The 23,060-nt window shown below is 63.8% G+C and overlaps 2 protein-coding genes and 1 long non-coding RNA gene across 9 annotated transcripts; 1 reads left to right on the forward strand and 2 right to left on the reverse strand.

The window, feature by feature from the left end:
* Positions 1–93: 93 nt before the first annotated feature.
* LOC129045863 (uncharacterized) lies at positions 94–2,796 on the forward strand. The gene is made up of 2 exons (XR_008506206.2): positions 94–712; positions 2,614–2,796. It is a non-coding gene; the product is annotated as an uncharacterized LOC129045863 (long non-coding RNA).
* A 4,867-nt stretch (positions 2,797–7,663) lies between these two features.
* Positions 7,664–18,265, reverse strand: PBXIP1 (PBX homeobox interacting protein 1). Of its 7 annotated transcripts, none has more exons than XM_064593644.1 (12): positions 18,152–18,265; positions 14,917–15,003; positions 14,720–14,794; positions 13,195–13,321; positions 12,898–12,962; positions 12,660–12,825; positions 11,171–11,404; positions 11,028–11,051; positions 10,676–10,758; positions 10,482–10,595; positions 8,827–9,983; positions 7,664–8,423 (listed from the first exon to the last, which is right to left on the reverse strand). In XM_064593644.1, exons 2-12 carry the CDS (start codon positions 14,965–14,967, stop codon positions 8,378–8,380), a joined length of 2,142 nt encoding a protein of 713 aa, XP_064449714.1. In that variant the 5' UTR covers positions 14,968–15,003; positions 18,152–18,265; the 3' UTR covers positions 7,664–8,377. The 7 variants fall into 7 exon arrangements, with proteins under 7 accessions (XP_064449714.1, XP_064449712.1, XP_064449711.1 ...); XM_064593642.1 differs by having other exon boundaries at positions 8,889–9,983; positions 12,898–13,052; XM_064593641.1 differs by having other exon boundaries at positions 12,898–13,052.
* Positions 18,266–19,004: 739 nt separating this feature from the next.
* On the reverse strand, positions 19,005–22,972 carry PYGO2 (pygopus family PHD finger 2). Its single transcript, XM_045876515.3, has 3 exons — positions 22,635–22,972; positions 22,242–22,291; positions 19,005–21,672 (listed from the first exon to the last, which is right to left on the reverse strand). Exons 1-3 carry the CDS (start codon positions 22,735–22,737, stop codon positions 20,605–20,607), a joined length of 1,221 nt encoding a protein of 406 aa, XP_045732471.1. The 5' UTR covers positions 22,738–22,972; the 3' UTR covers positions 19,005–20,604.
* Between the last annotated feature and the right edge of the window lie 88 nt (positions 22,973–23,060).

A 23,060-nucleotide genomic window follows, 5' to 3' on the forward strand; every position in this document is an offset into this window, starting at 1 on the left:
GCACGCCGACGGCAGGCGGGACGCCGACGGAAGGCGTGGCTCCGCCCGAAGGACGCTCCCCTACGGGGCTCCTTGGAGCGGCCCGGCCCCGCCCAGAGCCTGACGTCACCCGGACACAACCATTCTCCTTCTAGGGGGTGACGTCTCGAAGTGCCCCGAGGTGAGCCTCACGTTGCGCTCCACACAACCCTGCACACATTAGGGGGAAAGAGCAAACGAGATGACGCTGGACAGGCCTTCAAGGCTGCCTCCTCGTGCGCGCACTGAGGCGCACGTGCTGGAGCGCCCCCGTCGGTGCCCCGCGGGGAACGTGGGTCCTTCCGCAGGGGCCAGAGGCGGGGCGCCGGGGGCGTGCCCGTGACGTCACGCGGGGGGCGCCGCGCGGGTTTGCGGGCGCGGGAGCCGCGGAGGGCGGGTGCGCGGCCTGGCCGGCCCGGCGCGCTGAAGGGGCTGGGGAGCCAGCCGGGACCGGACGACCGCGTGTCACCCCGAGTCCGGCCCGCAGCCGGGCGACGCGGGGGTCCGTGCGCCGCCCGAAAGCCCGCAGCAGTGAGCGCCGTCGCGCTCGCCCGGCCTCGGGGGCCTGCGTGTCCGAGCTGCCCGCTGCTGCGAGCCGCGAAGTCCGTCAGCGAGGAGGGCCGGCGTGGGCACCTGCTGCGGAGACCCGCAGACTCCCGAGCACCGGAAGCCAAGCAGAGCGGGGCACGGCCAGGTGCGGAAAGAACGGGCTTCGGGAAGGCCCTGTGTTGGGTTTGGTTCTTTTTTTTTTTTTAAGATTTTATTTATTTATTTGAGAGAGAATGAGATAGAGCATGAGAGGGGGGAGGGTCAGAGGGAGAAGCAGGCTCCCCGCCGAGCAGGGAGCCCGATGCGGGACTGGATCCCGGGACTCCAGGATCATGACCTGAGCCCAAGGCAGTCGCTCAACCAACGGAGCCACCCAGGCGCCCCATTGGGTTTGGTTCTGAAGCAACCCTGCAGTCACCGCGTTCAGCGTGCGCTCAGAAGGCCGCCCGCAGTGGGGCTCTGATCCGGCCCGGACGCTTCTCAGGACCTCCAGCGAGTCACAGAGTTCGTCGTGGTAACGCGCGCCCCCCAGGCTGCCGGTACAGTAGGTGAGCTTGCAGCACCATCCAGACGTGGAGTTGCTCTTCATTCTGAGCGCTCTGTGGTTTCAGAATGCAGCACAGGATCCGATTTTCCAGCACACCCTCAGTAAGCACTTATGCGGGACTCCACGGAAAGCTCAAATCCCTCTTCCATCACTAGCAAGGACTGCGACTCCCCCGCACCCAGTCCCGTCCTTCACTTGACCCAAATTTCACACTCACGCCTCTCCCATCCCCGCCGTTACGAGCTCCCGGGAATTCCCAGTGATGATCAGAAATATCCTGACCGCTTCTCAAGTTCCCCTCCTGCCCGCTGCCTCAAGTGAATCTGTCCCCCCCACTGCCCTCTCAAATGGCGGGCTTATCAGCCCCCAGCCCTCGTACCTCGGCACAGACTTCATGTCTGCCGTCTCCCTCCTTCGCATTTCGGCTTCCTGGCCTTTATCCCCTCGCCTCTTGGAAAACTCGGGCTCCTGCAAGGCTCCTAACCTACCTGGCTGGGCAGCCTTTTCCCTCGGCAGTGCTGACAGCCAGCAATCCCGAGACTTGCTCCCTTTCACCGCAGCTTGGCCGCCGGCTCCCATCACCACTCTCCGAGGCCTCATTGCCTGCATGGTGACCCCTGATCTCAGGTGGCCGGAGGGTTCCTCCTCCTCCGCAGACACCAGCTCCCAAGGGACACCCTGGGCCTTGTCGCCACCTGAAGCCATTCAGCCTGCAGGGTCACCCATTCAGCCGCCCTGCTCTCCAAGGCCACTCGCTGGTCTACTCCCCAGAGCCGTGCTTCCCTCGCAGGGACACTGCTAGCCCTTGAAACTCTGTGCTCGGGTCGCCTGGGTGGCTGAGTCATTAAGCGTTTGCCTTCGGCTCAGGTCATGATCCCAGGGTCCTGGGGTCCAGCCCCGCATCGGGCTCCCTCCTCGCCGGGAAGCCTGCTTCTCCCCCTCCCACTCCCCCTGCTTGTGTTCCCTCTCGCTGTGTCACTGTCTGTCAAATAAATAAATTTTTAAAAATCGAAAAGAAAAGAAACTCTGCTCGACAACATCTGCTCATCCTGCCACCACCAAAAGAACTCAAATAAGTTAGTATGCGTGAAAAGCCTCTGCAAGCTGTATGGGTCTGCACAAACGTGAGGCCCTCCTTCTAGGGTACAAGGCCTGGTCTGCAGGCTGGGATGCTGCTGAGGGTGAGACGGCAAAGAGGGGAGGGCCAGGACTGTCTGGCAGAAGCACAGATGAGCCGGGAAGGCATGGCGGGAGTTCTTGGGAGACGCCAGACCGCGCTGCCTCGGGGATTCCAGACCGCGTTGCTGCCTCGGGGAGCTGCCTCGGGGAGCTGCCTCAGGGATTCCAGAAGACGAGGCTTGCAGCCAGTGCCCACCTCGCACCACAGAGAAGTGGCCCCAGGACTCAGGAACACAAGTACCCCTGGCAGTAACCCCTCCCTAAAAAGGCGGACCTTTTCTTTTTTTCTTTTTTTTAGATTTTGTTTATTTATTTGACAGGGAGAGAGCGCAGCAGGCAGGGGAGCAGCAGGCAGAGGGAGGAGCAGGCTCTCCGCAGAGCCTGACTGGATCCCAGGGTCCTGGGATCGTGACCGGAGCCGAAGGCAGACGCTTCACCAACTGAGCCACCCAGGCGCCCCGAACCAGATTTTTTTAAATAAAGATTCATGCTTTAGAGAACTATTTTTGTTGTGTTGATGATTGTGCGCTGATTTGGAGCTGGGGAACTGACCCACATCCACCTGCCACTGGAAGAGTAATTTATTGATTTCACTCCGTGGTGTTTTACTGACAGGGATTGGTTTTATTGTATTAAAGGAGGCGGACAGACGCCTCAGAGTCAGGAACTGGGAGCGGAGCAGCTGGGTCTGCCTGGCTGCAGCAAGACCGCTTTCCCAGCCTCGACAGGCTGCCCGGAGCTGCTTCCCTGTGCTTCTCCCTAGCACCGCACTCTCGCTTCCCAAGCACAGCGGTGACCTGCTGGGTGCACACCCTATGGACACAAATAAGCAGAGGGGGGTGGCTCTTTGGGGCCAGTCTGGAAGCCAGAAGGGCCCCTTGTGGGCATCCTCAAGGCTGAGCCCTCATAACCCCAAACCCAGTTGCTCAGGTCCCAGGGGCAGCTCCCAAGGGCCCCTCCCTCCCAGCCCAGCCCCCTGCAGGTCCAGCCTCCTGTCTGTCCAGCCGCTGCCCCTCCGTGTGGCCAGATGTCTCTGCACAAGGAGCCATGAGTGAGGTCAAAGTTCAAGAGCCCCACGAGGAAGAACCAGCTCCTCCAGAGCTCACCTGAGAGCCTGAGTTCCAAGCTTGAAAATGTGGAGACAGGGGGGAAGGGAGAAAGAACAGGGAGGGGACTCGGGGTCAGCAGCCAAGGGCTCTGGTCCCCACCCTGCCCCTAGCAAGCATTGTGACCTCGGGCAAGTCACTTCCCTCTCTGGGCCTCAGTTCTCACTCACCTCTGAACAAAAGAGGTGGGCGTGATGCCCATGAAGGGCTCTCCTAGGACTAGGCTTCCCCTGCCCACAAGCGGGGCCTCCTGGTGGCAGCAGGTGGCCACTGAGGAAGAGCCTGGGGAGGGGGAGGGCGCGGCCCTGATGGAGACACACAGGTGGGAGCTCAGTCGCTTCCAAGCCAGGGCAGCCTGGGAGGAGTGGGGAGAATAGCACTACTGACATTTCAAGAGCCCACTGGTGTCCTGGGCCTGCCTGGGGTCAGTCTTCCTCCCTGTCCCAGTCCAGCTATGACAGGTCCCTCAGGCAAGCCATCTCCTCTCCCGGTCTCCTCATCTGTGAACGGTTACTGATGGTCTTACCTTCTCGAAGGCCTACTTCTCAGCAGGACAGAAGAACCCTGGACAGTTTTTGGCCCACCTGGATGAGAGAGGCAGGCCTCATGCCACGGTTTCTCCCATGGGCTGCCTCGGCGAGGGCCCGAGCTGCCTTCTAGATCAGCAAGCATGGCAGGTCTATGGGGCCCACAGGTGCCGGGCCTCCCAAAGGGGGCTGATGCTTTCTCTCCACAGCACCTGCCTTTGGTTCCTGCTGATGGGCGTCCCTCTGACTGTGGACAGGGTCTCAGCGACAACTTCAGTGGACAGGTCGCTCCCCTCAGGCTCAGTAAGATTAAGTGTCAGCGGTGGTCAGAACCTCTCCGGAGGGGCCCTGCCTTGGAGGGAATGGGGAGAGGGGACACACACGTGTCTGGAGTAGTGGGTGAGCTACTGGGAGGCTGGCTCTCTCCCTCTCCCATATCCTGCAAAGTCCAGCCCAGCTGCGTCCCCCTCTCCACCCCAGCCCTGCGACACCAGATCTTCCTTTCGAGGCACTGCAGGGGGACGTGGTCACCCACCTGTCCCAGGGCTGGGAAGCAGGAGTTTTTGACCCCCCGACCCCCGGCCTAGGCCCATCCGAGGCTGGGCCACTCTAACGCATGCTCCAAGTCAGGCCCGCGGTACCCCTCCCCTGGGCTGTTGGCCAACACCTACTAACTACCCCAGTTTCACAGCTGGTCCCTTCCTCCGGGCTGCCAACGACACAGCACCTGTGTGCACCTTCCTTCATACAGGTGCCCTGCCCCCAATGCCCTTGATGGCACCCTCCCCCTTGCCCCCTGCAAAGCTCCTCCGGAGCCTTGCAGGTGGGCTGTGGGAGAATCCTGAACCGTCCCCTTAACCATCTGGCCTGGCCATGGCCGCAGGGCTATTCCCCTCCCTCAAGCGTCACCTCTGCCCAGGCTGAAGACCCTCCCGTCACAAATCCTATTATCCTTCACAGTTCCTCTTGACCCGCCAGGCTGTGTCCTCCCTGGCACCATTGAGAAAGGACTGGTAAAATTCTGCTTGTTAGACCAATCCAGGCAGCCTCAGGGGCAAGGACTGCGGTCTGCACGGCACCCAGCCCAGATTTAAATGCAAGTTAGCTCCTTCCCCTGCCAGCCCCTAACACATGGTTTGGGAACCAGCACCCTCTCCTCCTGCATCCGAGGCTCACAGAGGCCCCAGCTCCCCCCTTAGAGCTTAGGTAAACTAAGAAAACTACTCTTTGTGACAACTACTGTTTGTACAGCTTTTCCATTTGTCCTACAGTGACTGATTTCACCCTCACGACAACCTCTGGGGGGTTGCTTACAGTCTCCACTTTACTGATGGGAAAGCTGAGCCCAAAAGCAAGGAGGAGCACCTCGCCTGAGGCCCACAGGTGGGCAGTGGTGGGGCCTGAGACTGGGTTTTCTGACCTCAGAGCCTGCTCAGACCAAAGGTCTAGGTAGGAGAGACCTGGGCTGGGCCTCCATGTGGCCCAGAAGAAAGAACTGGCGGGTGAATGGGGCAGGGCCTCTTCTGGAAGCCAAAGCTTACCAAGGAGAAGGGCCCCAACCTTCCACGAGGTGAGGGGTGGAGAACTCAGACAACTCCGTAAGAGTGGGTGACAAGGGGCTTCTGTGGCTCAGACAGCTGAGTGGTCAAGTGGGAGGGGGGGAGGGAGGGACCTGTTGTCTGGGTTTAGGGCCACGCAGCCCAACCCCCACCCTGCAGGGTCCCTACCTGACCCGCTGTGAGCCTGTGACGCGTGAAGGGACCAGGAACACCTGTTGTCCAGAACAAGCCCAGATGGGGGGACATCCCTGCATCGGGGTGGCCCTGGGAGGTTCCCATGGCACCAGCCAGGCAGGCCAGCGACGGGCCCACAGGGGGCGCTGGGAGAAGTTCTCAGAGGAATACGCACTTTGATCTTCAAGGAGCTCGTGGGGGTCGTAGAGGCCCAACGTCTGGCCCCAACATTCTCACCGAGCACCCCCCACCCCCTAGGATGGGCGGGACTAGGAGGCAGTAGCGAGAGACTAGACGAGAGACGGGTCTGGGATGGCAGGGAGAGACAGGGGTGGTAAGGGCCGGCGGGGGCACTGGCGATGGAAGGCGGGGCTGAGGGTGCCGGGGAGGGGGCAGTGCAGGAGCCCGGAAAGGAGTGAGGCTGGACAGTGAGGAGCAGGGATGGGAGGGAAGAAGGGCAGACCAGGGGACAGAGGGGAAGTGGGGACGGCCAAAGAAAGCAGAATTTTTCCATTGAGAGCAGAAGGCCTGAGACACCCCTGACTCGAGTGATTCCCCCAAGTTGCCCCTCACCCCTGGAGCCCAGCTCTGAGCTCAGCAGAAAAGGCAGATAAGCCAAGCGCTTAAATGGGAAGGGTCCAGGCCAGAGCCTGGGAGGCCAAGCAGGGCCGGGCGGCAGAGTCCAGTGGGCCTGCCCCCAGGCCCCCCCACCCCCGGAACAGACCAGCCGTGTGCGTGTGCGTTGGGGTGGGGAGTGCTGCCCCCCAGCTCTAGCCTCCCATGGCCCATCTCCACATGCTGGCCCCATGACCAAGACAGCATTCTGTGACCTGGAGCGGGGCGTTCCCTCGTCACAGTGAGGCTGTGGGTGCACGGCAGTGACGGGGACGGGACCCCGTGACCTACAACGGGGGCGTGAGCATCACCTACCTAGGTCAGCCCAGAGACAGGGTGATCAGTGGCCAGTGGCCCTGCTGTCCTGGGCCTCCCCAGCAGACCCTTCGGGTTCATGGCTCTCCTTTCCGCCCTGATTCAGCAGTTTCTGAGAGAGCCAGCCCAGCACTGCTTGGCCCCGCGCAGGTAAGGGGGCGCTTGGGGGCTCTTTCCAGCCTCCCTGAGTTTGTCATGCAAATGAAGAAAATGGGCCCGGAGGAGAAGAACCTGAAAAGCCGGAGCAAGCACCCACACCCTCTGGGAACCCAGGGGGCCAGGCTGTGCCCCCCTCCCCAGGATGAGGAAGCTGGCCTCCTTCTCGCCGGAATCCCAGCCCTGGCGACCCGAGTGGACGGGTCAATTCTGAGCACCTGCCGCAGACCAGGAACGTGAACAGGCTAACGTAGGCTCCTCATGGGACCCAAATCCAGACCCTGGGCTGGGGCCAGCCTGTCCGGGTCCTCCCAACCCCCCGTCCGGAAGACTCGTTTTCTGAAGACCCCCAGCCCCTATCACGGACCCTCTGCCTAGGAGGAGAGTCTTCCTGAGGTCTAACGAGTCCCTCCTGCCGCAGAAAGCAGCTCCACTGGACGCCGCGGTCTAGAACACTTCCCCATGCCCCACAGACCTTATAACCGCGCGCCGGCGGCTCGGGGTTCAGGGCCCCGCCCCCGCCCCCGCCCGCAGCCACTCAGACGAGCGCGCTGGCTTAAAGCCCCGCAGCAGCCCCTGCCGCCCACCCCAGCTCCCTCCCGGAGCCCGCAGGCGCGCTCCCCTGCCCGAGGTCTCACCGCGTCATTCTGCCCCTGCACACACGGGGGATGCCCAGGCAATCGAGGAGGCGCTCCGGAAGGAGGAGTCCTGAGCAGGAGCCCAGCGCCGTCTGGGGTCCGGGAGAGCGCAGGCCCGGCACGAAGTAGTGGGGGAGGCCAGGTCTGCACCAAACGTGGATCCAGGGCGCCCCCTAGTGGCTCCCCCGCGCACCCAGCCCAGAAGCCTGCTGGGGGTCCTGGCCTCCCTCCTCCACGCCCTAGAGACTGACAGCTTTGGAGCGCAAATTATGAACAGGCATTTTGCTTACATTGCTTTATTTAATCCCTCCCCGGCCGTCCAGTCCCCTATTTTGAGGATCAGAAACGCTAGGCTCCCAGGGATGGAAGCACACTCCAAAACCCATGCTCATTTTCTCCATCTCCCGGGGGCCCCAAGGCGGCTGCGAGCACAATGGGGAGTCCCGGCCCTGAGGGCCCACGGGTGGCTGGGAGGTGGGCGTGGGGGACAGGCGGGCGTGGGGGCCTCTGTGCTCAGATACCACCCCCGTGACAGAGCCCCCACCCCACAGCTCCAACAGCATTTTACTGGGGTCTGAGACTACAGCTCACACAGGGAGGTGCGGCCGCGTGAGAAGCAGGGGTAAAAAGGGGGCTCCACCACCCCCTCCCCGGGGCTTGTCTGCTTCAAGTCTAACAAAACCCCAGGGAAAGCCCTCGTGCTGGGCCTCCAGCCAGCAAGTCCAGTCCCATCCCAGGGGGCACCGGCCAGCGCGTGGAGCCCAGGGGCCCACGGTGGGGGGGCGCGCGAGGATGAAAGCTGAGGCTGCAGAGTCAGGATTCCGCCCCCCTCCCCACCAAAGCCCGCACTGGCACATGTCTGCATAGACAGCAAGACAGATGCCGCCGAGGCCTTTTCCCAGCACACGGGGCATCGGGGTGGCGCTGCGTGATTCTGCTTCCCTTGGGAGCCAGAGGAGAGTCCCGTGGTCCCGGGGCTAGGGGACGCCAGGCCTCAGCCCCTCCCCGGGCCCCGCCAGTGTCTGTCCTTCTTCCCTGACCTGTGGGGAGACACGGGGTGGGGGCAGGAAGAGGTCTTCAGGGGACGAAGCCACGCGGTGAGACGGGGCTCCTGGAGGGGAGGGGACCCTGTTCCTCCCAAGGCAGCCAACACAGGGACCAGACCGCGACCCCAGGATGAAGTCCTCAGTCAGGGCGGCAGGAAGGCGAAGCAACCCTCCTACCCCCGGACGCCTGGGCCTGAGCAGGACAGAGCAGCTCGGAGGAAACCCCCTCCACCCCGGGCCCGGCCAAGAGGGGCCGCCCAGACCACTATGGAGTGAGCTCCCGGAAGACAGGCTCCGAGGGTAGCCAGCTGCAGATTAAAAGTCGCTCCAACAGAGACCCCTCCTCAGGGCCCCGGCTCCTCCAGACACGCCCCCCTCCACTGGTCCCGCCCCCCACCTCTTCTTTGGCGCCTTGTCTCCAAAGAAGTGGCTGAAGATGAAACTCTCCAAGTCATCCACCTCATCGTCATCACCGGTCTGTCGCACGGCCACCTCTTCCAGGCTGTCCTCCAAGGCATCCACGAAGTCCCGGAAGCGGAGGCGGTCGTGGCGGAAGAAGCCATCCTCGCTGAAGTAAGCAGGCGAGAGGGGCAGCTCCTCGGACAGCTGCCCGGCCCAGGGCAGCCGCGCCAGGTAAGCCCTCAGCAGAGAGGCCAGCTCCTGTTGCCGCACGGGGGCCAGCTCCACGCCGAAGTCCAGGCCCTCCTGCCGGGCACACTCACGCACGCCCGAGCAGCCCTGGGGCGCCCGGTACTTGTGCCTCGACAGCTCTGCCCACAGTGGCAGGGGGTCAGGCCCGGCTTTAGTCCCCTCCCTGCACTGAGGGTGCTTCTGCCTCTCCGCAGAGGACTGCGGGCCCCCACTCTTCCGAGGGGGCTCCTTGGGGCCCTGGCGCCTGCCATCCTTCTTGCTGCCCCACTCCCCCTCCCTTGGCTTGCCCTCCTTCCCCTTCCCGGCCAGCTCCCTGTCCCCTTCACCCCGCCAGCCCTTCTTTCTTTCGCGGCCAGACCCCTCCTTCCTGTGCTTCCGGGGCTCAGCGTTCCGGTCCCCCTGCCCATCCCGCCACTTCTCCCTCCCACTCCCTTCCCTGGAACTCTGGAAGTGGGCCTCTGAGGCATTGGCACGGACCCCAGGGTGCTCGCCCCAGTTCTGCAGGCGCTGGAGTTTCGGGGCCAGTCTGTGGCCCGCGCCCCTCAGGCTCTGCTGCATGGACCCCAGCAGCTGCCGCGGCGTCTCCGGCTCCTGACTTAAGGCCGGGGCCTCAGCCTCTAGCCGCTCCTTCTGCTCCAGGAAGCCAGCATCTGGCCTCTGCTCCCTGGGGCCCCGTTGCTCGGTGACCCTGCCACCCTGGGAGCCCCAGGTGAAGCACACCCCGTCCGGGCCCCGGATGCAGTCGGCCTCCAGCCCCTGCAGCCGGGCCCGCAGCTGCTGCAGCTCCAACTCCAGGGCGCGCTGGGAGGACTGACCCTGCCGCAGGGCCCCGCGCAGCCGGGCGTTCTCCTCTTCCAGCTCTCTGGGCCGCTGCACCAGGCCCTGAAGCTCTGCCTTCTGGGCCTGGGGTGGGGGGTGCCGCAGGAGGGCCCTGTCAGGGCCGGCCCAGGGCCTCCCAGCCCATGAGCGTCCACCCCATTCCCTCCTTCTCTTTGCCACCCACGACCTGCACCCGAGCCTGCGACCCCCAAATTCCCTCACGGACCACGGCTTCCGTGTCCTTCTGTAGGCACATGCTGCGATTTGCTTGGGATGAGCCGAATGTGGCTCTCGCTGTCCCTTCCGCCTCCCACACCCGGAACAGACATTAGTAACCGACCCCCACACTGCCTTCCCTTTCGTGCTTCCACGGCTCCAGGCAAAGCAGAGCCATCAACCGGGGGGCCAACGGGCAACGGGCACGCTGGCCTGGGCCTCAGCAGGAGGAGTGTGAATACACCCTCCAGGGGATGAGAGAGGGCTGAGGTGGGGGGTAGCAAGACAGCTTCTTCTGGGGGAGGACACGAGGGCAGCACCTGGCTGGGGGAGGGCCCACCTGGCGCCCGCACCACACATGCGCACCTGCAGCTGGGCCTGCAGCAGCCGGATGTCCTGGTTCTCCTTGGCCAGCCTATCCAGCAGCAGGGCCATGCTCTGCAGGCTGGGGACGCTGTCAGAGGGTCCTGGGACCCCATCCTGGGGGCAAAGGGGCCAGTGACCCCTCCTTCGCCACAGCCCCAGCCGGCCCCGCACAGCTCCAGGCACAGGGAGCATACCTGCCCGTCCCCCGCAGCGTCGCGCATCTTTGTGTCCAATTCTGTGTCCGGGAAGACCTGCAGTTCTACTTCCTCCACAGGCCCTGCAGGAAAGCCAAGTCCCCGAACGGCCCCAGCATACACACCAGACCCCTCTCCCACCCACTCCCTCCCACACACACACACACATGGCCGCCCTCCTGCCCCGGACCCGAGCCCCACGGCTGAGAGGACTGGCCGGGAAGGGGCCCAGGGTCGGCACGAACAGCCGAAAGGTCAGTCACTGAGTCAGAGATGGCCAGCCCCAGAGAACCCGCCCCGGCAGCCTCCCCCAGGGCTCGGCCGGGACAAGCCAGGCCCCGTCCCCACTCACCCTTGTCCGACTCTGACAGACCACCTGCGCATGGAGACGGAGGAGCGTGGTGAGGCCCACAGAGGACGGGGTGGGGGGCAGGCTGTGGCATGGCGGGAGGGCCAGAGGCAGACACGGGCCCCAGCAGGGGAGGTGCCACTCACCGGAGAAGAGGAGGATCCCCAGGCCCAGCAGAACCAGAGCCCCAAGGATGCACGTGTTGAGGGAGATGCCCAGCTCACAGCCCGCACCCTTGCCTCCGGCCTGGTCCTCCGTGCCTAGGGGCCCCGCGGGCTGAGGAGCGCTGGGCTGCCGGCCCCGCCGTCTCCGCAGACCCTCCACGTCCACATCGGTGTCGTCCTCACTGCTAGAGCAGTGGGCCTCCTCCCTGGGCCAAGCTGGAGGAAGGGATGGGGACGAGGCAGTGAGGCCACCGGATAACAGGACGCAGTCAGAGACCGCAGACAGGGGCGCGCAGGGACCCCGGCCACGTCCACCCGGGCAGCGATGACTGCCCCGCCCAGCCGAGGGGGGCACCAGCCTTCCGAGTTGCAAACTCAAGGAGCAGCTCTAGCCTAACAGCCCCCTTCCTCCCACGCGTGCCTCACCTCAAGCCCCGTGCAGCTCCTATCCACCTGGCCACCGCCTCTCGGGCCTCCTGGCTCTTCCTGGCCTAAAGGTGAGGTGCTTGGAGCACTGTCCGCCTCACTGCACACCGTCGCCCCCACCAGCAAGCTCGCCCCACAGCAGACGAGCCCCCGGTCTGTAGCTCTGGACCCGGACGACTGGCCGTGGGCCAGCCACTCCCGCCTGCCGTCGCCCGGGGACCAAGCTCTCAGCACGCTGCCCTCCACACTGGTTCTCCTCACGCCCACCCCATTCCGAGAAAGGCACCACTGCTCCCATCTGGCTGCCTAAGCCCCCCCGTTCGCCTCACACCCAGACAACTCGACATCACGTACCCCGGATCTGCCCGCCCGGTGGTCTTCAGCACTCGCCCCCTCCGTGGCCCCAACCTCTCCCTCCACCTGTCACCGCTCAGAGATGGAGTCATACGCTGCTCGGCCACAAGCCCGGGACACCACCTCCTCAGCACAGGACAGGCGGACCCGTCCCTCTGCAGATGCTACAGCCTCGGCCTGGAACGTTCTCTTCCTCCGACCCTACTGACCCAGAGCCTACTGTCTCTCAGGGCCGCACTCAACAAGCCCTCCAGTGTGAACCTTCCCCCAAGCGTGCCCGCCCCCCTCGCCCTTCCCTCCACCTGGCCCCTGGCTGGGCCCCTCCCCCTCTGAGGGGGCACCGAAACTCCAGCACCCCGCCTCCCTGGTCTCCTGGGCCCAGAGCGGACACATGTCGGAGACTCAGGGGATGAGAGCTGAATCGAGACGCAAAAGGAGAAGAAGCCCCCTGGCAGAGAGGAAGAGTCCGGCAGACCCGGGCCCTGCCACTTATCAGCTATGTGACCTTGGTCACATCAAGTAACCTCTCCGAGCCTCGGTGTCCTCGGGGGCAGTGGTGAGGATTCACTGACACAGCGTAAGGAGACCCCTAAGCCACTAAGTGCTAGGGCCCGGACCCCAGCCATGCTCGGCAGCAAGCACTCGGCCCCCCATTCCTTCCAGAAGGAGAGTAAAGAGGGGCACATCTCACCTGCATTGGGCAATGAAGGCAGGCTCCCTGGGGGGCTCTGACCCTCCACGTCCTCTGTGTCCAGTCCCAGGCCTGCTGCCCCAGGGGCCTCGTCCGAGTCTCCCTGGACCAGCGTGTCTTCTGGGCCAGGGGGGCCCGCAGCACAGCCATCGCCTTCCACGTCCCCCTGAGCAGACACAGCCATGAGCACTCCGGGCCCCTCCCCACTGCCCTCCCCCACCCACTGAGAGGTCCTCACCTTGGCCTCAGTCTTCTCTGGCAGAAGGGGCCCAGACTGGGAGCTTTCGCTCTGGAAGACAGTCTCTGTGGCAGAAGAAAAGGCCCAGGAGAAACACCACTGCCCCGTGTTGCCCCAAATGAACTTCCTACACAGCCCTCTGGCTTCTGCAGGACCTGCCAGGTTGGAAGGGCAGGAAAACGCCAGGACCGGACGAGGCAGGAAGGTTTTAGACCATGATTAACCCAGGAAATAAGATGAACCAAACCCCCTTTCTCGGAGGAAACGGGGGCCCTGCCCCCAGGGGAGCCCTGTTACCTCCTCCAGCCTCAGCCCCAGCTAACTCTTCCACAGCTGCCTTGGAGGGGCTCCCGAGGGCCTGGGGAGCTCGCTCCGATTCTGTGTCCACCGTGGATTCCCGGCCCAGGGTCTCCACGGGCAGGCTCTGAGGGAAGGGGTGTAGGCAGAAGGCCGCTGCAGAGGACAAATCCGGGAGCACGGGGGGGGCTCTGCTGGGGTCCCTGGGCCCCGCTGCACTGCTCAGCGACCCCCACCCATATCTCACAATCCTGAGCCGAGGCAAGGTGCATGGCGGGGGTCGGCTGGATGTGGGCTTGGGCTGTGCCCTGATCTCACCTGCTGCTGTGAGGAACCTTCCAGAGGCTATTTCTGTTCAGTTAAAAAGTGCCACTGGACCAAGACACCAGATCACACACAGACCTGGTGCCCCCACCCCCACCCTCCCAAAGAAGCCGGCTGAAGCCTGGGTCTCCCCACCTCCCCACAAATGAAGCCTGGCGACTGGCTGGAAGATGGAGGATGGCAAGAGGACAAAGCCCCCTAGGGGCTAAGGGTCCCCATCCGCTTCCATGTAGCTGTCCACACCACGGGCCGCCCATGTCACCTGCATCTCCCAGGCCCTTCCAGCCCCTCCCCTGCCCCACACACCCCTCCCCCCGCTGCTGCGGGCAGAAGACAACTTGCCCCCGCCCCACCCGGGCTCTCCCTCCCTGTGCACCCCTGCTAAGCAGGCCCACCACCCGCTCCCCGCCCAGGGCTCCCACCACTCCTCCAAGAATCATTCTCCACTTGAGTATGTTCTTTGCAATTTTCAAACCACTTTTCTCTCATGGCCGCCCCTATAAGCTGGGGATCACGACCCCCCTTTTACAAGGGGAGGACAGAGGTAAAATCCCAGGGGTCAGCAAAGGCAGCCAACAGGAGGCCAGGGCTCTGGAAGACAATGTCCCTCCCTCTCCTCTGCCGCTGTGCCCCAGGCCATGTCCTGCCCCAGCACCTCCCTGAAGCCAGCTTCCTCCCTCCCCACCTCCCCTCCCTCCTCCCCCTCCTCCCCCTCCTCCCCCCTCCTCCCCCCTCCTCCCTTTCCCCCTCCTCCCTGCAGTGCTAACACAGCAAGTCGCCAGGGCTGGGTCCCTTGATGACCCCCTTCTCCCTTCTCAGTGGCTCTGGGGACATGGGAGCCCACTGGCTTCCTGCCCTGCCAACCACCAGCTGCACTGCAGGACCCTCAAAATGCTCCCCTGCTCACCCCACCCACACGGCAGTGCCCCCTCTGCCCAGGGCAACGACTGTCCTGAGTCCCTTTGACCCAAAGCCCTTCCGTGATCCCCCCTCAGGAAGACGCCTGCGTGCCTGCGTGCCTGGGTCTTCGGGGGTTCCCAGGCTCTGCCCCACCCCCCCGCTTCATTCCAGCACGGTCTAGCCCATGTCTCCACCTCATCCCATGGACTGCCTCAGTCTCCCCCAAAATGGCTTTCCTGTTGTTGCCCCAGACCCTCTCCTCACGCCAGTCCCCTACTTCTTGCAGCTGACCCCATGGTACCTTTCTTTCAAGGCCCGGTCCAAGTCCAGCCACCTGATTCCTGGGGCCCGATCTCCCTCCTGCCCCTGAGTTCCCCTGGCAGCCGGCAGGAGGTGACACAGGTGACCGTGGGCACCAAGGAAGGGCACAGACCCAGGGAGCAGCCCAGGCCTGCCGGAACCTCTCTTTCATGGGGTTCCCAGGCCTGCTCTCCCTACCTCCGAGCCGGCAAGCACCCAGCTGTTGTCAGAGTCTGGGCAGGAAGCCATAGTTGCTGAGGTCTGTGAAGCCACCGTCCCTGCCGCCTGCAGAGAAAAGCGCTCTTCAGGACCCCAGTTCCCTTCCGCAAAGGCAGGATGCAGAGAGGAGCCTTGGCTGGTCCCCAGGGCTGGGGAGCAGCTTCCAGAACCAACCCTTCTAACCCTAACACCTCCACTGTTCTGGGCAGTACCAGCCTCGCAAATCAAAACCTGCCAACAACCACAGAGAAATTCACCTCTCCCGGGGACCAGCGGGGCCTTGGGAGACTGGACTGATCCTGAAAGGTCAAAGCACAGGGCTGGAAAGGCTCCGGGGGCCAACCAGGCCAGCCCTCTCAGGCTAGAGTCAGGGAAGATGAAGGCCATACAGGTTGGCTAACTTGACTTTGCCAAGGACGAGCAGCTGATGAGAGGAGTGAGGAAAATAACCACCCCAGACTTTCCCACCATCACCACCACCTTCCAGCCCCTCCCCCCACACACACACACCCCCCGCTGCGGGCAGAAGATAACTCGCCCCAGCCCCACCAGGGCTCAGAAGACAGGACTCCCACCCAGCATCAGCCCTTCACATGGTCTGGTTCAGGGATCCCCAGCACTGGCTGCGCATTGGAATCACCAAGAGTCTGATTCAACTGCTCTCAGGGTCAGGCTCAGGTCTGGGTCTTTTTTTTTTTTTTTTAAGATTTTATTTATTTATTTGACAGAGAGAGAGAGAGCGCGCGAGAGCAGGAACACAAGCGGGGGAGAGGGAGAAGCAGGCTTCCCGCTGAGCAGGGAGCCCAATGCGGGGCTCCATCCCAGGACCCTGGGATCATGACCTGAGCCGAAGGCAGACACTTAACGACTGAGCCACCCAGGCGCCCCGGGGCCTGGGTCTTTTTTAAAAACCTCCCAGACGGTCCTCATGTGCAGCCAGGCCTGAGAAGAGTAGGCAGATCCATTCGCAGGTACCCTTAGTAAATCTCCTTGTCACGCCAATTCTCCTTTCTAGATTCTGTTTCCTTGCTCTGTGATCTGCAGAGTTCCATCTTAGGGAACTTGAAGGCCATGGGGAAGGGCTCTCATGACAGCTCACAGTTACAAAGACTTTACAGTTTGCAAAGCAAACTGCAGGGCTGTGGGCCTGCCCCTCGCTAATCTACTCTGACTTGGCAGGACTGGGGTGGGAAGTCCTCCAGCTTCCAAAGCCTGACACAAAGCAGGCTAAGAGGAGGGAGACCTATCCTGTCACTCAGGCCTAGGACTGTCCCCTGAGGCTGAGCAGCTGCAACTGGGGCCTGGCACAAGGCAGGAGGGGCAGACGAGCCGACCCCCCAAGTCTTGGACTGTGGTCCTTCAGATGGTAGGTGACTGTTTCCTGAGGGGCCAAAAGAGCGGCAAGTGGAAAGGGCTCTGTAAGCAGACCCCGGGAAGGGAAGGTAGGCTTGGGAAGAAGTATGGCTGTATGACACCCCACGCAGCCCCCTTCTCTTTCAGCTGGTGCAAGTCCTCCTGCACAGGGCCCTAATGACCTGTGGCCCTTCAAGATCCACGGCTGGGACAGACACCTCACAGTGTCTTCCCCAATGCCCATGCCTCCCCAGCACAAGCAGCATCCCCAGGACACCCTGGCCAGCTTCTGCGGCATCCCCAGAGCGGCCGCCCCCCCGACGCACACACTGGGCTGTCATCGTGTGCCCCCCCCCGTCCCCAGTTGCTGATCCCAGAGTGGCCCCCCCCACAGGTACACACTGGGCTGTCATCGTGTGCCCCCCCCCGTCCCCAGTTGCTGGTCCCAGAGGGGCTGCCCCCCCCCCACAGGCACACACTGGGCTGTCATCGTGTGCCCCCCCCCGTCCCCAGTTGCTGGTCCCAGAGGGGCTGCCCCCCCCCACAGGCACACACTGGACTGTCATCGTCCCCCCCCCCCACCGTCCCCAGTTGCTGGTCCCAGAGCAGCTGCTCCTCCCCACAGGCACACACTGGGCTCCCCGCCCCCATCCCCAGTTGCTGGTCCCAGAGTGGCCCCCCCACAGGTACACACTGGGCTGTCATCGTGTGCCCCCCCCCGTCCCCAGTTGCTGGTCCCAGAGGGGCTGCCCCCCCCCACAGGCACACACTGGGCTGTCATCGTCCCCCCCCCACCCCCCCGTCCCCAGTTGCTGGTCCCAGAGCGGCTGCTCCTCCCCACAGGCACACACTGGGCTCCCCGCCCCCATCCCCAGTTGCTGGTCCCAGAGTGGCCCCCCCCACAGGCACACACTGGGCTGTCATCGTCCCCCCCCCCCCCGTCCCCAGTTGCTGGTCCCAGAGTAGCCCCCCCCCACAGGCACACACTGGGCTCCCCGCCCCCGTCCCCAGTTGCTGGTCCCACAGCGGCCGCCCCCGCGATGCACACACTGGGCTGTAATCGTCCCCCCCCCCCCCCCGTCCCCAGTTGCTGGTCCCAGAGGGGCTGCCCCCCCCACAGGCACACACTGGGCTGTCATCATCCCCCGCCCCCCTCCGGTCCCCCGTCGCTGCGTGTGACTGCTAACAGGTGGTGGCAGGAAGGAAGTGGCAGCAGCTTGGGCCGAAGTCCCTGTTTATCCCTGGCTGTGTACAGCCTGCTCGGGTCCTCCAGAACCAGGCACCATGGCAACCAGGGTGATGTCAGACCCCCCGTCTCCATGGGAACCAGCCACGGTATCTGGGTCAAGAAGACAAACACTTCGGAGACCCAAACAGGAGACAGCCTGGAAGCCCTACACTCAGGGTCCCAAACTCGGCTCCCTCCCCCGCCGCCGAGTCCGTCCCAGACGCCACAAGCTAGCCCCGCGCTCCCCGGCCCGCAGCTCCTTGCCTTATTAGGAAGTCGCTTCCTCGGTCTAACCTCCTCCCCTCCCCGCGCTGCTTCCAGAGCTCTTTCTCGCCGACCTCTCCGCCTCCACCCCCTCCCCACTCGCAGTCCGGCAGGATCCAACAAAAACACTCTTTCAGGCTAGTCGGGCACTTCTGCCTTGTCTAGGAGGCAGCCAAAGGCGGAGCTCTCCCCCTCTGGCTAGCTGCGCTCAGCCCCTCCAAGAGTGGCTCCCCCAAACCTGTAAAGCGGAGGAGCCGCAGGAGCCCGCCGGGGCGCGCCCCCACCGCGGCCCGGCGGCGACGCGCACGCCCGGCTGCGCGCCCCGGTCCCGCGGCGGGTCCGGAGGGCCCCCGCCCCGTAGGGCCTCACCTGCCCGCGCCTTCGGTCTTCACCCGACCTGTTGCTGCCGCCCCGGGTGGCCAGCCCCGGGAGGGAGGGAGGGAGGCTCACGTGACTGGGGCTGGCCAATGGAAGGCCAGCTTCCCTGAGGGGGCGGAAACTTTCGGCCAATAAGAGCCGGAGTTGAGAGGCGGGGCCGGGGAGGAGGACCTGCACAGGCCCCGGACCCCGGCTGACGTCCCGGGGACTGACTGCGCTTGCCGCAAACTGCATTCGGGTCACCTCCCCTCCTTTCCCGGCGTCTAGACAGTTTCTAGAGGGAAGACCCAACTGAAAGGCAGAGGCACCTCCCGAGACAGAGGGCCAAGGTCGACCGTAGGACAGACAGACAGACACAGCTGCAAGATGGGGGAGGGGGCACGGCGAGCCGAGGGTTGGAAATAGCTCTCCCGCCGTTCTCCCCCAGCTCCCGTGCAGCGGCAAGGTGCCACTGCTACTCTTCTAAAAGGGGAGGGGTGGGGGTCTGGGAAGCGTCCCCAAATGCAATCTGCTGGACCAGGGCCAGCCCCTTCCCACTACACTTGACCGGGGGTGCGGGGGGGGGGGGTGCTAAACCCAGAAGCACTAACGGCACTTGTCCCCGAGGCCCTGGCTGCAGGCCTGGCCCAGGAATGTGCCCAGAAAGGAAACGCGTTCTCACTCCGAGACTCAGGGGTAGGGGTGGCGCACTCGGGCCTCCCTTGGCTCCTCGACTAGTACCAGGATCAGTTCAGGGGCCCGCCGCCAGGAACCCTGGGGCACATACCTATCCTCACCCCTCAAGCATCCTCCCCACCGGTGAGAGGCTCACTCCAACCTTTGTGCGCAGAAACAGCAGGAGTCCTTGTATGGATTTTCAAGTCCTTTTATTAAGCCAACCGTACAAAAGACCCCCACCACATCTCTGCCACCCCCATTTTCTTCCAAAAAGTAGTGGGGAGAGAGAAGGATTGAGCAGACCCCTCCCCCAGGAGCCACTTAAAAAAGGCAGAGATGGGGGGCAGGGGAGGAAGACATCACAAAAATATCAACAGATAAAAGAGGGGCAACAGAACCACAAACACAACACAAAGCTGGGGCGGGGGGGAGTGGGCCGGACACTGGAAGAGAGAAGCCCTGAACCCCCTCCCTTCTTTCCCACAGCCTCAAGCCGCTGCCCCACCTGGGCAGGCAAATGCGCTCTGCAGTACATTTGCTAAGTCTTCACAGGCTAGGGTCCCCAGAGAAGCGGCCAGGGGACCACCAGCTCCTCTGGGCCACGCCTGTGCCTGCCTTCCCCACCCCACTGAGGAATGTGTGCTTGAGCTGCAGTGCGGGGCTCCTACCAGGCCCTGGGCCCATCTCTGGCAGGCAGTGCCTGAAAAATAAAATATGAACATATAAAGCCCAGTGCAGGCCTCTGGCTGAGAGGAAAAACTGCTAATCACCCGGCCCAAGATACACAGAAGGGCAGGGAAAGAGAAGCAAAACACACCCAGACCCTGGACTGCATCTCAGGACCACAGCAATGGCCGTCCCGCTACCTCCCTCCCCCACGGGCTGGGACAGGGATCCTTCGATCAGGAGATGAGGTATAAGGGTTCTGTGCCTTTCCAGGCTTTCCTTCAATCGAGCCAAGGAGGCAGAGGAATACAGGGGCCAAAAGCTCTAGACCACCGCGGACAGGACCGTGCAACAAACGGGCGAGGCAGGGAGGGCCATGCGAGCAGAGTCCACGTTCCAGGACAGTCTGAACTTCAAATATCCCGGTCTGTCAGACCGCATATCCCAATTTTTGGCAAAAATATGGTCATTAGGAGAAAAGCCCAAGAGAGGCTGAGAAAGGGCCAGCGGCTTTGGTATGAGGGACACATGTCCGGACATCATCTCTTACCCACAGTCTTAAAGCCCCAAATCACCAAGAAACTGCCCCAGCCAAAAGCTCTCCTGCTTCTTCAAGCTATTTGGTTCTCTGAAGGAGTAGCACTTGGGTAGGTCTTAGGAGGAGGCAAGGGGAGGGTGAGAAAAAGGAAAATTCCCCATTTATTCCCTAAAGCTGTCTCTAAAGCCCATGAAAAGGCTACTGCCGGGATGGGACCCCAACTCCTCTGGCCACTCCACACACTAAGGCTGCAGCTGTGGGACGAGCTAGGAGCGTCAGGCACAGGTGCTGGGGCGTCCATCGTCTGCCCGAGGAGACCCCCGCCCTCCAGATCTTCCTCCAGCCTCTCTTCTCCTGCAGCCACACCCCTCGGCCTTCGGGGACTGGAGCCACCACAATGCTCGGCAGGGCTTTGGTTCCCTGGATCTCTGTTGATCTCAACGTGTACGTGTAAGTTTCCAGAAAAGTGAGCAATCCAGGCTCTTCTGCCTGCCCACCTCAGTTCCTTCTCTGCCCCCAGGAGCCACTGTGTTTCTGCCCCATGGGGACGGGAAGCCAGTGGAAACCATCCCCCTGGTCGGCATCACCCATCGTTAGCAGCCACCAGCTGCCCCACACCCTCACGGATGTACACAGACTGGATCTCCTTGGTCTTGAGGCAGAGATCGCAAGCCCAGACGGCGGAGGCCTCGGTGGTCAGCAGCCCGTACGCACTCTCGGTCATGCCCGTACACTCACGGTGGAACCACTTCTGGCAGGAGGCCTCACACAGGATGGCGTCCTGGTCATCGTTCACCTCACTGCGACAGGCGCCACACGGGTACACCAGGCCTGGGGGAGGCTGAGGCCCTGAGCCCCCACCCGCCTTGCTGGGGGGTGCCAGGCTGTTGGCATCTGGAGTTCCCCCACCCCGCCCACTGCTGTTTGGGGGGAAACTGGGCTGATTCCCATTAACAGCAGCGGCTGGGGAGCCTGAGTGAGGCTCCTGGGGAAAAGCAGTGGGAGCGGGTGGGTTCAGGGGCTTTCCCCCATCCTCACCACCAGGGCCAGGAAAGCCAGGGTCCGGGCCAGGGAAGGGACTTGTGTTGGGGGGCAGGCTGGGGAGCCCCTGACCAGGTCTCTGGAGAGGAGAAGGGCCAAAAGGTGCTCCCGGCTGGGCAAAGCGTTGGGGGAGAGAAGGGGGGCCCAGCTCCCCTCTGGGAGGTTGTCCCATGGTGGGTGAGATCATGGGGCCAAATCCCCCCACCGGGCCTGGCATCATCTGCCCACCAGGAGGGCTGAAGTTCTGACCCAGAGGCTGGTTGAAGGGTTGGCTAGGAAAGTTCATGTTGCCTGGGGGTGGGTAGCCGGGGCCCTGGGGGGGCATGTTGAAAGCAGGGCCCATAGGGTTGGGAGGAAAAGGTGGGGGCTGTCGACGAAGGGGCTGGGGGCCCCCTCCACCCCCAGTGCTGTAGCCTGGAGGTACCTGGCCTGCCATGCCCCCCTGTACACGGAAGCCTCCAAAGGGGACAGGACTGCCAAGGAATGGAGGGGCCGCGCCCCCCACCTTAGGGGCTCCGAAGTCATCCTCGAAAGGGTTGGATGCAACCAGGTGATCCACCATGGGAGTCGGGGGTGGCGCAAACTCCGTCAGATGTGAGTATGCAGGGCCCTAGTGGGGAACAGATGAGGCAAAGAGGTTCATGGGGGGGAAACACACAGCTAAAAACCAGGAGAGCAGCAGAAACACAGAACGTGTTCTGGACGCTCCTAACGGCCAGCTCGGATGTAAATCGAGACAGACCTCAGACCGAAATAGAGAAACAGAGGGTGGAGAAAGCAGGCACAACTGTGCCGAATGCTAGCTCTGACGCTGGATAAACTCAAGACCCCTGAGCAGGTGTTGCGCTTCGTCTGTAAAACAGGGACAATGCCTATCTCCCGAAACTGTTAGAGCACCATCAGCACGGAGTGCTGGAGAAGTCATTACCAAAAACCTCGGTGAGTGGTAGCTGTCATCTACAGGGAGGGAACCAGGACAGGAAACATGGGGGGAGAGGAAGACTCCGGCCTGACTGAGATCAGCGGTCCCGCGGCCTGACGGCGCCCCCCGCCCGTTTGTTAGGAAGGGGAGGAAAAGGCCAGAGCAAAGCAGCTTTCCCCTCGCCGCGCACCTGAGGCAAGATACACACCCACTGCAGCGGGGGCTCGAACGAGCCCCCCCCACCAAGCCGCACTCACCTGAGTGTTGGACTTCCTTCGCTTCTTCTCCGGGCTCTTCATCTGCAGACCTGCAAGCGCAGCAGAAGGCGGACACAAACACGTTTCCCTGAGGCGGCCCCACCGCCAGTCCCCCGGACGCGCCCGGAGCGGCTCTTCTAGCTCGGACAGGCGCTCGCTCACCGGCTCAACCAATACGAACAAAGGTGCCACGCGAGACACGCCGCGCGGCCACACTCTCGGCCGCCTCTTCCTCCAAACGACACACCGCCCCTCCGACCCCCGGCGGCTCCGGCCGGCCGTGCGTCTCCCAACCCCGGCGTCCTCCATCTCCGACCCTCGACCCCCGCCCCTCCCGCCCGAGCCTCCCGTCGGGGCCCCGACCCCGAGGGCCCAGCCCCTCGGCGCTCTCACCGGCCTTGCCCTGCTTCCTCCCGGTGCCGGGCGGCGCAGGGGGCGGTGCGGGGCCGCCACCTCCCTCCAGCTTGTCCGGTGGGGGCGGCGCCGAGGCGGCCATGGGGCGGGGGGGCCGGGGTCAGCGGCGGCGGGGGACGGACGCGCCCGCGGGCGGCACCATCGCCGGGAGGGGGGTCGGGGCGCCCGCGGGGCGCGGCCAGACCAGGCGGCGAGGCCGGGGGGCGAGCGGAGTGCCAGCCGCCAGCCCGCGGCCACACCAGCAGCAGCACCAGCGGCGGCGGCGGCGGCGGCGGCCGGAAGCGGAAGTCGCGCGGACGCCGCCACCGCGCGGCGAGGGGCGGGGCATGGGCCGGACCACCCGGCGGCCGCGGGGGTGCGCGGCGCGGGCGGGGCGACGTCCTGCGGGAAGGGCCGCCCCCCGCC

Source organism: Mirounga angustirostris, unplaced genomic scaffold, assembly GCF_029215605.1.
Source record: "Mirounga angustirostris isolate CCGP_5_RB_7025 unplaced genomic scaffold, mMirAng1.0.hap1 SCAF_6, whole genome shotgun sequence".
Lineage (NCBI taxonomy): Eukaryota > Metazoa > Chordata > Mammalia > Carnivora > Phocidae > Mirounga > Mirounga angustirostris.